Here is a 17,729-nt window from a genome sequence, read left to right on the forward strand (position 1 = left end):
TACTGCTGCTGCACAGAAGATATTACATTTGAAATTTGACATTTAAAGCTAATCTAATGAGCGCACATACAAACAGACAGACATTTGCTTTAAAAACAAAGTTTTCTTTTGCCACATTGATCTGTTTTTCCTTTTCTTTTTGTTTTGTCTTTAACCCTCAGACGACCACAGCCGAGTGCGCCTCTCGTCGCACGGCGATAAACACGGAAAAACAAGAGATTACATCAACGCAAACTATGTAGATGTAAGGAACTTCATTTTTTAACAAGGATGTCGGCATCATTTCAAACGGAGGCCTTCACCTTCACTCAGAGGCTCCTTTCTGAGCGAGTGAATCTATTAAACACAGAGTCAAAACTTATTTTTATTCTCAGAGCCACTACACAGTTTCCCTCTTTCTAAGCACATATCTGCCTATTTCTAAACCTTTTCATGAGGCACGCTGTTGTTGGAGAGAACCTGCGGAGCCCTCCATTATGCTTGTTGCTGCCCGATTAAAATCTCACTCCTAGTGTCTTGTTGTTCCGTGAAAGGCAGGAGCGTCGCGCACACAAAAATCCTTGCGGCAGTCACGGCCTCTCTGTGCAGCTGACGCGCAGGTTGTGAAGTTTGTGAAAGTGCGTCGAGGATCTCTGCAGCTCACACTTTTGTCTGCGCCTCACTGTATGAAGGCAACTTCACGGCGTCAGTCGTGTGAAGGTTATCGGTCTATTGTCGTGAGTGATTGAATGTTGTCCTCTGCCAAGAACTTGTGACACTTTACTGTGCTGCCCTTTACTAAACCCAAGTGTTTGGATTTCAGTGTGATTTTGATGTTAAGAGTTAAAAATGTGAACGTTTCTGATAAGGGTTTTTTTTTTGATATGGCAATTTATTTTCAGATGTGAGTGCCAGTCTTTTCTTGTCCATAACCTAGTTTTTCATTTAATTTGATTGCAAGTGTTTATGAGAACAGGTAGGAATTCTGTGTAGGTTTTGTTCTGTTTGTAGGCTTGTGCTGACTGGTGAGTAGATCTGTATGATTATGGGCTGTTTTTTCCTATGCCAAGTTACATTCAACAGTCACTAAGTGGTGCAGTTTGTTGCACAATTATTCGCATTTCCGTTATCGAAGGTTGCAAAGGTACCAAAATAGTGCCGACTTGTATTAAAACAATTCAACGAGTATGACTGCTGCTAAAGAAACAATTTGAGTTTTCCACTGAAGCAGCTGCTGTATGTGTGTGTGTGTGTGTGTGTGTGTGTGTGTATCCTCAGGGTTATAAAAAGTCCAGGTACTACATCGCAGCTCAGGGTCCTCTGAGGTCGAGCACGGAGGACTTCTGGAGGATGATTTGGGAGCAAAACGCCAGCGTCATTGTCATGATCACAAACCTGGTGGAGAATGGACGAGTGAGTAGTGAAATAGTCCCGGAAATGTGTTTACCACATGCTTTTTTATCATTATCAAGTCACAGATGTACAGGGTTATTTTAGATTATTAGTTATATACTGTATGTATTCAGGCTGAATGTGTAGACAGTATTTAACCCTTAGTGTTCATATGGCATGGATATGTGCCGCTGGTGCACCCTTTGTAATTGGCCATGGAAGTAATACACAACACTTTATATGGACATCCGGGTGCTTTAAAATATGGGTTTTTTTTGGCTTCTTATTTTTTTGATGATTCACAGTTATGATTCATTTTAAATTGCATTTAAATTTTTTATAAAAACAGGAGTAGCGATAATTGTGCAGTCACAAAATAGCTTGTTTTTATTTTATTTTTGTTCAAGCCACGCAAACTTTGAACTGTTACACATTTCCAAATTTCACAAATTCAATCAGATTCTAAAAAAGAGTACTTTTTTGCTCAGGTGTGTTTATATAGTTGGTGAAAGTGAAAGAAAATATATAATATCATCAGATTGCCTACAGGTTGTGCTGAAAAAAGGATATAAGACACATTCTTATAGCCTCTGTTTAAACATGATGGAAAAAACTGCCTAACTACAAAATTCCACTGCTTCTTGCTGCCAATTTTGGGTGGATTGAACCTTTAAAACTTAAAGCTTTTAGACGTAAACTATGACATTTTTGTCAAATTTTGGACGACATACTATACTATGACATTTTTGTCAAATTTTGGACGATATACTATACCATGACTTTTCTGACAGATTTTGGACGACATGACATTTTTGTCAAATTTTGGACGACATACTAAACTATGACTTTTTTGACTGATTTTGGAAGACAAACTATACTATGACATTTTTGTCAAATTTTGGACAAGATACTAAACTATGACATTTTTGTCTCATTTTCGACGACATACTATACTATGACATTTTTGTCTCATTTTCGACGACATACTATACTATGACATTTTTGTCAGATTTTGGACGACATGACATTTTTGTCTCATTTTCGACGACATACTATACTATGACATTTTTGTCAGATTTTGGACGACATACTATACTATGACATTTTTGTCACATTTTGGACAACATACTATACCATGACATTTTTGTCTCATTTTGGACGACATACTATACTGTGACATTATTGTCTCATTTTCGACGACATACTATACTATGACATTTTTGTCAGATTTTGGACGACATACTATACTATGACATTTTTGTCAGATTTTGGACGACATACTATACTATGACATTTTTGTCAAATTTTGGACAAGATACTAAACTATGACATTTTCGTCTCATTTTGGACGACATACTATACTATGACATTTTTTGTTAGATTTTGGACGACATGCTATACTATGACATTTTTGTCAGATTTTGGACGACATACTATACTATGACATTTTTGTCAGATTTTGGACGACATACTATACTATGACATTTTTGTCAGATTTTGGACGACATACTAAACTATGACATTTTTGTCAGATTTTCGACGACATACTATACGATGACATTTTTGTCTAATTTTGGACGAGATACTAAACTATGACATTTTCGTCTCATTTTGGACGACATACTATACTATGACATTTTTGTCTCATTTTGGACGACATACTATGCTATGACTTTTTTCAGTGATTTTGGACAGCATTCCAGGCCTTTGCAGTCTCCACAGTTGGTGTAGTGGTTAGTTCTCTGCTTTTCATGCGTAGGACAGGGGTTCGAGCCCTGGTTGTAACAGTGATCTTTCTGCAAATGTTTCGCATGTTCTCTCCAACAACATAGTGACTTTTTTGTCTCTTTTTGGAGGACATACTAACCTCTGACTTTTCTGACTGATTTTGGACTACATACTATACTATGACTTTTTTTACTGATTTTGGACGACATACTATACCATGACATTTTTGTCTAATTTTCGACGACATACTATACTATGACATTTTTGTCAGATTTTGGACGACATACTATACCATGACATTTTTGTCTAATTTTCGACGACATACTATACCATGACATTTTCGTCTCATTTTGGACGACATACTAAACTATGACATTTTTTGTTAGATTTTGGACGACATGCTATACTATGACATTTTTGTCAGATTTTGGACGACATGCTAAACTATGACATTTTCGTCTCATTTTGGACGACATACTATACTATGACATTTTTGTCAGATTTTGGACGACATACTATACTATGACTTTTCTTACTGATTTTGGAAGACAAACTATACTATGACATTTTTGTCTCATTTTGGACGACATACTATACTATGACATTTTTGTCAGATTTTCGACGACATACTATACTATGACATTTTTGTCAAATTTTGGACGACATACTATACTATGACATTTTTGTCAGATTTTGGACGACATACTATACTATGACATTTTTGTCAAATTTTGGACAAGATACTAAACTATGACATTTTCGTCTCATTTAGGACGACCTACTATACTATGACATTTTTTGTTAGATTTTGGACGACATGCTATACTATGACATTTTTGTCAGATTTTGGACGACATACTATACTATGACATTTTTGTCAGATTTTGGACGACATACTAAACTATGACATTTTTGTCAGATTTTCGACGACATACTATACGATGACATTTTTGTCTAATTTTGGACGAGATACTAAACTATGACATTTTCGTCTCATTTTGGACGACATACTATACTATGACATTTTTGTCTCATTTTGGACGACATACTATGCTATGACTTTTTTCAGTGATTTTGGACAGCATTCCAGGCCTTTGCAGTCTCCACAGTTGGTGTAGTGGTTAGTTCTCTGCTTTTCATGCGTAGGACAGGGGTTCGAGCCCTGGTTGTAACAGTGATCTTTCTGCAAATGTTTCGCATGTTCTCTCCAACAACATAGTGACTTTTTTGTCTCTTTTTGGAGGACATACTAACCTCTGACTTTTCTGACTGATTTTGGACTACATACTATACTATGACTTTTTTTACTGATTTTGGACGACATACTATACCATGACATTTTTGTCTAATTTTCGACGACATACTATACTATGACATTTTTGTCAGATTTTGGACGACATACTATACCATGACATTTTTGTCTAATTTTCGACGACATACTATACCATGACATTTTCGTCTCATTTTGGACGACATACTAAACTATGACATTTTTTGTTAGATTTTGGACGACATGCTATACTATGACATTTTTGTCTAATTTTTGACGACATACTATACTATGACATTTTTGTCAGATTTTGGACGACATACTATACCATGACATTTTTGTCTAATTTTCGACGACATACTATACCATGACATTTTCGTCTCATTTTGGACGACATACTAAACTATGACATTTTTTGTTAGATTTTGGACGACATGCTATACTATGACATTTTTGTCAGATTTTGGACGACATGCTAAACTATGACATTTTCGTCTCATTTTGGACGACATACTATACTATGACATTTTTGTCAGATTTTGGACGACATACTATACTATGACTTTTCTTACTGATTTTGGAAGACAAACTATACTATGACATTTTTGTCTCATTTTGGACGACATACTATACTATGACATTTTTGTCAGATTTTCGACGACATACTATACTATGACATTTTTGTCAAATTTTGGACGACATACTATACTATGACATTTTTGTCAGATTTTGGACGACATACTATACTATGACATTTTTGTCAGATTTTGGACGACATACTATACTATGACATTTTTGTCAGATTTTGGACGACATACTATACTATGACTTTTTTTACTGATTTTGGACGACAAACTATACTATGACATTTTTGTCTCATTTTGGACGACATACTATACTATGACATTTTTGTCAGATTTTCGACGACATACTATACTATGACATTTTTGTCAAATTTTGGACGAGATACTAAACTATGACATTTTTGTCTCATTTTCGACGACATTCTATACTATGACATTTTTGTCTCATTTTCGACGACATACTATACTATGACATTTTTGTCAGATTTTGGACAACATACTATACCATGACATTTTTGTCTCATTTTCGACGACATACTATACTATGACATTTTTGTCAAATTTTGGACGCCATACTATACTATGACTCTTTTGACTGATTTTGGACGACATACTATACTATGACATTTTTGTCTCATTTTGGACGACATACTATGCTATGACTTTTTTCAGTGATTTTGGATAGCATACCAGGCCTTTGCAGTCTCCACAGTTGGTGTAGTGGTTAGTTCTCTGCTTTTCATGCGTAGGACAGGGGTTCGAGCCCTGGTTGTAACAGTGGTCTTTCTGCAAATGTTTCGCATGTTCTCTCCAACAACATAGTGACTTTTTTGTCTCTTTTTGGAGGACATACTAACCTCCGACTTTTCTGACTGATTTTGGACTACATACCATGACATTTTTGTCTAATTTTCGACGACATACTATACTATGACATTTTTGTCAGATTTTGGGCGACATACTATACCATGACATTTTTGTCTTCTTTTGCGACGACAAACTATACTATGACATTTTTGTCAGATTTTGGACTACATACTATACCATGACATTTTCGTCTCATTTTGGACGACATGCTATACTATGACATTTTTGTCAGATTTTGGACGACATACTATACTATGACATTTTTGTCAAATTTTGGACGACATACTATACTATGACCTTTCTGACTGATATTGGACGACATACTATACTATGACTTTTCTGACTGATATTGGACGACATACTATACTATGACTTTTCTGACTGATTTTGGACGACAAACTATACTATGACATTTTTGTCTCATTTTGGACGACATACTATACTATGACATTTTTGTCAGATTTTCGACGACATACTATACAATGACATTTTTGTCAAATTTTGGACGACATGCTATACTAAGACATTTTTGTCAAATATTTGACGACATACTATACTATGACGTTTTTGTCTCATTTTGGACAACATACTATACTATGACATTTTTGTCTCATTTTGGACGACATACTATACTAAGACATTTTTGTCAAATTTTGGACGACATACTATACTATGACGTTTTTGTCTCATTTTGGGACGACATACTATACTATGACATTTTTGTCAAATTTTGGACGACATACTAAACTATGACATTTTTGTCTCATTTTGGACAACATACTATACTATGACATTTTTGTCTCATTTTGGACGACATACTATACTAAGACATTTTTGTCAAATTCTGGACGACATACTATACTATGACGTTTTTGTCTCATTTTGGACGACATACTATACTTTGACATTTTTATCAGATTTTGGACGACATACTATACTATGACATTTTTGACTGATTTTGGACGACATACTATACTATGACATTTTTGTCAAATTTTTGACGACATACTATACTATGACATTTTCGTCTCATTTTGGACGACATACTTTACTATGACATTTTTGTCGCATTTTGGACAACATACTAAACTAAGAAATTTATGTCTCATTTTGGACGACATACTATACTATGATATTTTTGTCAAATTTTGGACGACATACTAAACTATGACATTTTTGTCTCATTTTGGACAACATACTATACTATGACATTTTTGTCTCATTTTGGACGACATACTATACTATGACATTTTTGACTTATTTTGGACGACATACTATACTTTGACATTTTTATCAGATTTTGGACGACATACTATACTATGACATTTTTGACTGATTTTGGACGACATACTATACTATGACTTTTTTGACTGATTTTGGACGACATACTATACTAAGACATTTTTGTCTCATTTTGGACGACATACTATACTAAGACATTTTTGTCTCATTTTGGACAACATACTATACTATGACATTTTTGTCTCATTTTGGAACATACTATACTATGACATTTTTGTCTCATTTTGGACGACATACTATACTATGACATTTTTGTCTCATTTTGGACAACATACTATACTATGACATTTTTGACTGATTTTGGACGACATACTAAACTATGACATTTTTGTCTCATTTTGGACAACATACTATACTATGACATTTTTGTCTCATTTTGGACGACATACTATACTATGACATTTTTGTCTCATTTTGGACAACATACTATACTATGACATTTTTGTCAGATTTTGGACAACATACTATACTATGACATTTTTGTCAGATTTTGGACGACATACTATACTATGACATTTTTGTCCCTTTTTGGACGACATACTATACTATGACGTTTTTGTCTCATTTTGGACAACATACTATACTAAGACATTTTTGTCAAATTTTGGACGACATACTATACTATGACATTTTTGTCCCTTTTTGGACGACATACTATACTATGACATTTTTGTCTCATTTTGGACGACATACTATACTATGATGTTTTTGTCTCATTTTGGACGACATACTATACTATGACATTTTTGTCAGATTTTGGACGACATACTATACTAAGACATTTTTGTCTAATTTTGGACGACATACTAAACTATGACATTTTTGTCTCATTTTGGACAACATACTATACTATGACATTTTTGTCAAATTTTGGACGACATACTATACTATGACATTTTTGTCTCATTTTGGACGACATACTATACTATGACATTTTTGTCCCTTTTTGGACGACATACTATACTATGACGTTTTTGTCTCATTTTGGACGACATCCTAAACTATGACATTTTTGACTGATTTTGGACAACATTCTAAACTATGACATTTTTGTCTCATTTTGGACGACATACTATACTATGACATTTTTGTCAAATTTTGGACGACATACTATACTAAGACATTTTTGTCAAATTTTGGACGACATACTGTACTATGACATTTTTGTCCCTTTTTGGACGACATACTATACTATGACGTTTTTGTCTCATTTTGGACAACATACTATACTATGACATTTTTGTCTCATTTTGGACGACATACTATACTATGACATTTTTGTCTCATTTTGGACGACATACTATACTATGACATTTTTTTCCCTTTTTGGACGACATACTATACTATGACGTTTTTGTCTCATTTTGGACGACATACTATACTAAGACATTTTTTAGTGATTTTGGACGACATACTATACTATGACATTTTGTCTCATTTTGGACGACATACTATACTATGACATTTTTGTCAAATTTTGGACGACATACTAAACTATGACATTTTTGACTGATTTTGGATGACATACTATACTATGACATTTTTGTCAAATTTTGGACGACATACTATACTAAGACATTTTTGTCAAATTTTGGACGACATACTGTACTATGACATTTTTGTCCCTTTTTGGACGACATACTATACTATGACGTTTTTGTCTCATTTTGGACAACATACTATACTATGACATTTTTGTCTCATTTTGGACGACATACTATACTATGACATTTTTTTCCCTTTTTGGACGACATACTATACTATGACGTTTTTGTCTCATTTTGGACGACATACTAAACTATGACATTGTTGACTGATTTTGGACGACATACTAAACTATGACATTTTTGTCTCATTTTGGACAACATACTATACTATGACATTTTTGTCTCATTTTGGACGACATACTATACTAAGACATTTTTGTCAAATTTTGGACGACATACTATACTATGACATTTTTGTCCCTTTTTGGACGACATACTATACTATGACGTTTTTGTCTCATTTTGGACGACATACTAAACTATGACATTTTTGACTGATTTTGGACGACATACTAAACCATGACATTTTTGACTGATTTTGGACGACATACTAAACTATGACGTTTTTGTCTCATTTTGGACGACATACTATACTATGACATTTTTGTCAAATTTTGGACGACATACTAAACTATGACATTTTTGTCTCATTTTGGACAACATACTAAACTATGACATTTTTGACTGATTTTGGACGACATACTAAACTATGACGTTTTTGTCTCATTTTGGACAACATACTATACTATGACATTTTTGTCTAATTTTGGACGACATACTATACTATGACATATTTGTCTAATTTTGGACGACATACTATACTATGACATTTTTGTCAAATTTTGGACGACATACTATACTATGACATTTTTGTCCCTTTTTGGACGACATACTAAACTATGACATTTTTGACTGATTTTGGACAACATACTAAACTATGACATTTTTGTCTCATTTTGGACGACATACTATACTAAGACATTTTTGTCAAATTTTGGACGACATACTAAACTATGACATTTTTGTCTCATTTTGGACGACAAACTATACTATGACATTTTTGTCAGATTTTGGACGACATACTATACTATGACATTTTTGTCTCATTTTGGACAACATACTATACTATGACATTTTTGTCTCATTTTGGACGACATACTATACTATGACGTTTTTGTCTCATTTTGGACGACATACTATACTATGACGTTTTTGTCTCATTTTGGACGACATCCTAAACTATGACATTTTTGACTGATTTTGGACAACATTCTAAACTATGACATTTTTGTCTCATTTTGGACGACATACTATACTATGACATTTTTGTCAAATTTTGGACGACATACTATACTAAGACATTTTTGTCAAATTTTGGACGACATACTGTACTATGACATTTTTGTCCCTTTTTGGACGACATACTATACTATGACGTTTTTGTCTCATTTTGGACAACATACTATACTATGACATTTTTGTCTCATTTTGGACGACATACTATACTATGACATTTTTGTCTCATTTTGGACGACATACTATACTATGACATTTTTTTCCCTTTTTGGACGACATACTATACTATGACGTTTTTGTCTCATTTTGGACGACATACTATACTAAGACATTTTTTAGTGATTTTGGACGACATACTATACTATGACATTTTTGTCTCATTTTGGACGACATACTATACTATGACATTTTTGTCAAATTTTGGACGACATACTAAACTATGACATTTTTGACTGATTTTGGATGACATACTATACTATGACATTTTTGTCAAATTTTGGACGACATACTATACTAAGACATTTTTGTCAAATTTTGGACGACATACTGTACTATGACATTTTTGTCCCTTTTTGGACGACATACTATACTATGACGTTTTTGTCTCATTTTGGACAACATACTATACTATGACATTTTTGTCTCATTTTGGACGACATACTATACTATGACGTTTTTGTCTCATTTTGGACGACATACTATACTATGACGTTTTTGTCTCATTTTGGACGACATACTATACTATGACATTTTTGTCAGATTTTGGACGACATACTAAACTATGACATTTTTGTCTCATTTTGGACAACATACTAAACTATGACATTTTTGACTGATTTTGGACGACATACTAAACTATGACGTTTTTGTCTCATTTTGGACGACATACTATACTATGACATTTTTGTCTCATTTTGGACAACATACTATACTATGACATTTTTGTCTCATTTTGGACAACATACTATACTAAGACATTTTTGTCAAATTTTGGACGACATACTGTACTATGACATTTTTGTCCCTTTTTGGACGACATACTATACTATGACGTTTTTGTCTCATTTTGGACAACATACTATACTATGACATTTTTGTCTCATTTTGGACGACATACTATACTATGACATTTTTGTCTCATTTTGGACGACATACTATACTATGACATTTTTTTCCCTTTTTGGACGACATACTATACTATGACGTTTTTGTCTCATTTTGGACGACATACTAAACTATGACATTTTTGACTGATTTTGGACGACATACTAAACTATGACATTTTTGACTGATTTTGGACGACATACTAAACTATGACATTTTTGTCTCATTTTGGACAACATACTATACTATGACATTTTTGTCTCATTTTGGACGACATACTATATACTATGACGTTTTTGTCTCATTTTGGACGACATACTAGACTATGACATTTTTGTCAAATTTTGGACGACATACTAAACTATGACATTTTTGTCTCATTTTGGACAACATACTAAACTATGACATTTTTGACTGATTTTGGACGACATACTAAACTATGACGTTTTTGTCTCATTTTGGACAACATACTATACTATGACATTTTTGTCTAATTTTGGACGACATACTATACTATGACATATTTGTCTAATTTTGGACGACATACTATACTATGACATTTTTGTCAAATTTTGGACGACATACTATACTATGACATTTTTGTCCCTTTTTGGACGACATACTATACTATGACATTTTTGTCCCTTTTTGGACGACATACTAAACTATGACATTTTTGACTGATTTTGGACAACATACTAAACTATGACATTTTTGTCTCATTTTGGACGACATACTATACTAAGACATTTTTGTCAAATTTTGGACGACATACTATACTATGACGTTTTTGGCTCATTTTGGACGACATACTAAACTATGACATTTTTGACTGATTTTGGACGACATACTAAACTATGACATTTTTGTCTCATTTTGGACAACATACTAAACTATGACATTTTTGACTGATTTTGGACAACATACTATACTATGACATTTTTGTCAAATTTTGGAAGACATACCAAACTATGACATTTTTGTCCCTTTTTGGACGACATACTATACTATGACATTTTTGTCTCATTTTGGACAACATACTATACTATGACATTTTTGTCTCATTTTGGACGACATACTATACTATGACATTTTTGTCAAATTTTGGACGACATACTAAACTATGACTTTTTTTAGTGATTTTGGACGACATACTATACTATGACATTTTTATCAAATTTTGGACGACATACTATACTATGACATTTTTGTCAAATTTTGGACGACATACTAAACTAAGACATTTTTGACTGATTTTGGACGACATACTAAACTAAGACATTTTTGACTGATTTTGGACGACATACTAAACTATGACATTTTTGACTGATTTTGGACGACATACTAAACTATGACATTTTTGACTGATTTTGGACGACATACTAAACTATGACATTTTTGACTGATTTTGGACGACATACTAAACTATGACATTTTTGTCTCATTTTGGACGACATACTAAACTAAGACATTTTTGTCAAATTTTGGACGACATACTATACTATGACGTTTTTGTCTCATTTTGGACGACATACTAAACTATGACTTTTTTTAGTGATTTTGGACGACATACTTTACTATGACATTTTTGTCAAATTTTGGACGACATACTATACTATGACATTTTTGTCTCATTTTGGACGACATACTAAACTATGACATTTTTGACTGATTTTGGACAACATACTAAACTAAGACATTTTTGTCAAATTTTGGACGAGATACTATACTATGACATTTTTGTCTCATTTTGGACGACATACTTTACTATGACGTTTTTGTCTCATTTTGGACGACATACTATACTATGACATTTTTGTCAGATTTTGGACGACATACTAAACTATGACGTTTTTGTCTCATTTTGGACGACATACTAAACTATGAAGTTTTTGTCTCATTTTGGACGACATACTATACTATGACATTTTTGACTGATTTTTGACGACATACTAAACTATGACATTTTTGTCTCATTTTGGACAACATACTATACTATGACTTTTTTGACTGATTTTGGACGACATACTAAACTATGACATTTTTGACTGATTTTGCACAACATACTAAACTATGACATTTTTGTCAGATTTTGGACAACATACTAAACTATGACGTTTTTGTCAAATTTTGGAAGACATACTAAACTATGACATTTTTGTCAAATTTTGGACGACTTACCAAACTATGACATTTTTGACTGATTTTGGACGACATACTAAACTATGACATTTTTGTCATATTTTGGACGACATACTAAACTATGACATTTTTGTCTCATTTTGGACGACATACTAAACTATGACTTTTTTTAGTGATTTTGGACGACATACTAAACTATGACATTTTTGTCATATTTTGGACGACATACTAAACTATGACATTTTTGTCATATTTTGGACGACATACTAAACTATGACATTTTTGTCTCATTTTGGACGACATACTATACTATGACTTTTTTTAGTGATTTTGGACGACATACTAAACTATGACATTTTTGTCAAATTTTGGACGACATACTAAACCACGTTTTTGTCAAATTTTGGAAGACATACCAAACTATGACATTTTTGTCTCATTTTGGACGACATACCAAACTATGACATTTTTGACTGATTTTGGACGACATACTTAACTATGACATTTTTGTCTAATTTTGGACGACATGCTATACTATGACATTTTTGTCTCATTTTGGACGACATACTATACTATGACTTTTTTTAGTGATTTTGGACGACATACTAAACTATGACATTTTTGTCAAATTTTGGACGACATACTAAACCACGTTTTTGTCAAATTTTGGAAGACATACCAAACTATGACATTTTTGTCTCATTTTGGACGACATACTATACTATGACGTTTTTGTCTCATTTTGGACAACATACTATACTATGACATTTTTGTCTCATTTTGGACGACTTACTATACTATGATGTTTTTGTCTCATTTTGGACGACATACTATACTATGACATTTTTGTCAGATTTTGGACGACATACTATACTAAGACATTTTTGTCTAATTTTGGACGACATACTAAACTATGACATTTTTGACTGATTTTGGACGACATACTAAACTATGACATTTTTGTCTCATTTTGGACAACATAATATACTATGACATTTTTGTCTCATTTTGGACGACATACTATACTAAGACATTTTTGTCAAATTTTGGACGACATACTATACTATGACATTTTTGTCCCTTTTTGGACGACATACTATACTATGACGTTTTTGTCTCATTTTGGACGACATACTAAACTATGACATTTTTGACTGATTTTGGACGACATACTAAACTATGACATTTTTGACTGATTTTGGACGACATACTAAACTATGACATTTTTGTCTCATTTTGGACAACATACTATACTATGACATTTTTGTCTCATTTTGGACGACATACTATACTATGACGTTTTTGTCTCATTTTGGACGACATACTATACTATGACATTTTTGTCAAATTTTGGACGACATACTAAACTATGACATTTTTGTCTCATTTTGGACAACATACTAAACTATGACATTTTTGACTGATTTTGGACGACATACTAAACTATGACGTTTTTGTCTCATTTTGGACAACATACTATACTATGACATTTTTGTCTAATTTTGGAAGACATACTATACTATGACATATTTGTCTAATTTTGGACGACATACTATACTATGACATTTTTGTCAAATTTTGGACGACATACTATACTATGACATTTTTGTCCCTTTTTGGACGACATACTATACTATGACATTTTTGTCCCTTTTTGGACGACATACTAAACTATGACATTTTTGACTGATTTTGGACAACATACTAAACTATGACATTTTTGTCTCATTTTGGACGACATACTATACTAAGACATTTTTGTCAAATTTTGGACGACATACTAAACTATGACATTTTTGTCTCATTTTGGACGACATACTATACTATGACATTTTTGTCAGATTTTGGACGACATACTATACTATGACATTTTTGTCTCATTTTGGACAACATACTATACTATGACGTTTTTGTCTCATTTTGGACAACATACTATACTATGACGTTTTTGTCTCATTTTGGACGACATACTATACTATGACGTTTTTGTCTCATTTTGGACGACATACTATACTATGACATTTTTGTCAGATTTTGGACGACATACTAAACTATGACATTTTTGTCTCATTTTGGACAACATACTAAACTATGACATTTTTGACTGATTTTGGACGACATACTAAACTATGACGTTTTTGTCTCATTTTGGACAACATACTATACTATGACATTTTTGTCTCATTTTGGACAACATACTATACTATGACATTTTTGTCTCATTTTGGACGACATACTATACTAAGACATTTTTGTCAAATTTTGGACGACATACTATACTATGACGTTTTTGGCTCATTTTGGACGACATACTAAACTATGACATTTTTGACTGATTTTGGACGACATACTAAACTATGACATTTTTGACTGATTTTGGACGACATACTAAACTATGACATTTTTGTCTCATTTTGGACAACATACTAAACTATGACATTTTTGACTGATTTTGGACAACATACTATACTATGACATTTTTGTCTCATTTTGGACGACATACTATACTAAGACATTTTTGTCAAATTTTGGAAGACATACCAAACTATGACATTTTTGTCCCTTTTTGGACGACATACTATACTATGACATTTTTGTCTCATTTTGGACAACATACTATACAATGACATTTTTGTCTCATTTTGGACGACATACTATACTATGACATTTTTGTCAAATTTTGGACGACATACTAAACTATGACTTTTTTTAGTGATTTTGGACGACATACTATACTATGACATTTTTATCAAATTTTGGACGACATACTATACTATGACATTTTTGTCAAATTTTGGACGACATACTAAACTAAGACATTTTTGATTGATTTTGGACGACATACTAAACTAAGACATTTTTGACTGATTTTGGACGACATACTAAACTATGACATTTTTGACTGATTTTGGACGACATACTAAACTATGACATTTTTGACTGATTTTGGACGACATACTAAACTATGACATTTTTGACTGATTTTGGACGACATACTAAACTATGACATTTTTGTCTCATTTTGGACGACATACTAAACTAAGACATTTTTGTCAAATTTTGGACGACATACTATACTATGACGTTTTTGTCTCATTTTGGACGACATACTAAACTATGACTTTTTTTAGTGATTTTGGACGACATACTTTACTATGACATTTTTGTCAAATTTTGGACGACATACTATACTATGAGATTTTTGTCTCATTTTGGACGACATACTAAACTATGACATTTTTGACTGATTTTGGACAACATACTAAACTAAGACATTTTTGTCAAATTTTGGACGAGATACTATACTATGACATTTTTGTCTCATTTTGGACGACATACTTTACTATGACGTTTTTGTCTCATTTTGGACGACATACTATACTATGACATTTTTGTCAGATTTTGGACGACATACTAAACTATGACGTTTTTGTCTCATTTTGGACGACATACTAAACTATGACGTTTTTGTCTCATTTTGGACGACATACTATACTATGACATTTTTGACTGATTTTTGACGACATACTAAACTATGACATTTTTGTCTCATTTTGGACAACATACTATACTATGACTTTTTTGACTGATTTTGGACGACATACTAAACTATGACATTTTTGACTGATTTTGCACAACATACTAAACTATGACATTTTTGTCAGATTTTGGACAACATACTAAACTATGACGTTTTTGTCAAATTTTGGAAGACATACTAAACTATGACATTTTTGTCAAATTTTGGACGACATACTAAACTAAGACATTTTTGACTGATTTTGGACGACATACTAAACTAAGACATTTTTGACTGATTTTGGACGACATACTAAACTATGACATTTTTGACTGATTTTGGACGACATACTAAACTATGACTTTTTTTAGTGATTTTGGACGACATACTAAACTATGACATTTTTGTCTCATTTTGGACAACATACTAAACTATGACATTTTTGACTGATTTTGGACGACATACTAAACTATGACATTTTTGTCTCATTTTGGACGACATACTATACTATGACTTTTTTTAGTGATTTTGGACGACATACTAAACTATGACATTTTTGTCAAATTTTGGACGACATACTAAACCACGTTTTTGTCAAATTTTGGAAGACATACCAAACTATGACATTTTTGTCTCATTTTGGACGACATACCAAACTATGACATTTTTGACTGATTTTGGACGACATACTAAACTATGACATTTTTGTCTAATTTTGGACGACATGCTATACTAAGACATTTTTGTCAAATTTTGGACGACATACTAAACTATGACATTTTTGTCTCATTTTGGACGACATACTATACTATGACATTTTTGTCAGATTTTGGACGACATACTATACTATGACATTTTTGTCTCATTTTGGACAACATACTATACTATGACATTTTTGTCTCATTTTGGACGACATACTATACTATGACGTTTTTGTCTCATTTTGGACGACATACTATACTATGACGTTTTTGTCTCATTTTGGACGACATACTATA

At 32.6% G+C, this 17,729-nt stretch overlaps 1 protein-coding gene across 5 annotated transcripts in view; it reads left to right on the forward strand.

The window, feature by feature from the left end:
* The window catches only part of ptprz1a (protein tyrosine phosphatase receptor type Z1a), an 85,957-nt gene that overhangs the window by 60,252 nt on the left and 7,976 nt on the right, over nucleotides 1-17,729 (forward strand). For all 5 annotated transcript variants that reach the window (XM_058645158.1, XM_058645159.1, XM_058645160.1 and 2 more), the window contains 2 exons: nucleotides 162-244; nucleotides 1,258-1,392. In XM_058645158.1, the coding sequence (XP_058501141.1) occupies nucleotides 162-244; nucleotides 1,258-1,392 (218 nt within the window). The remainder of the gene's footprint in view (nucleotides 1-161; nucleotides 245-1,257; nucleotides 1,393-17,729) is intronic.

This window comes from Solea solea, chromosome 12, assembly GCF_958295425.1.
Source record: "Solea solea chromosome 12, fSolSol10.1, whole genome shotgun sequence".
Taxonomy (NCBI): domain Eukaryota; kingdom Metazoa; phylum Chordata; class Actinopteri; order Pleuronectiformes; family Soleidae; genus Solea; species Solea solea.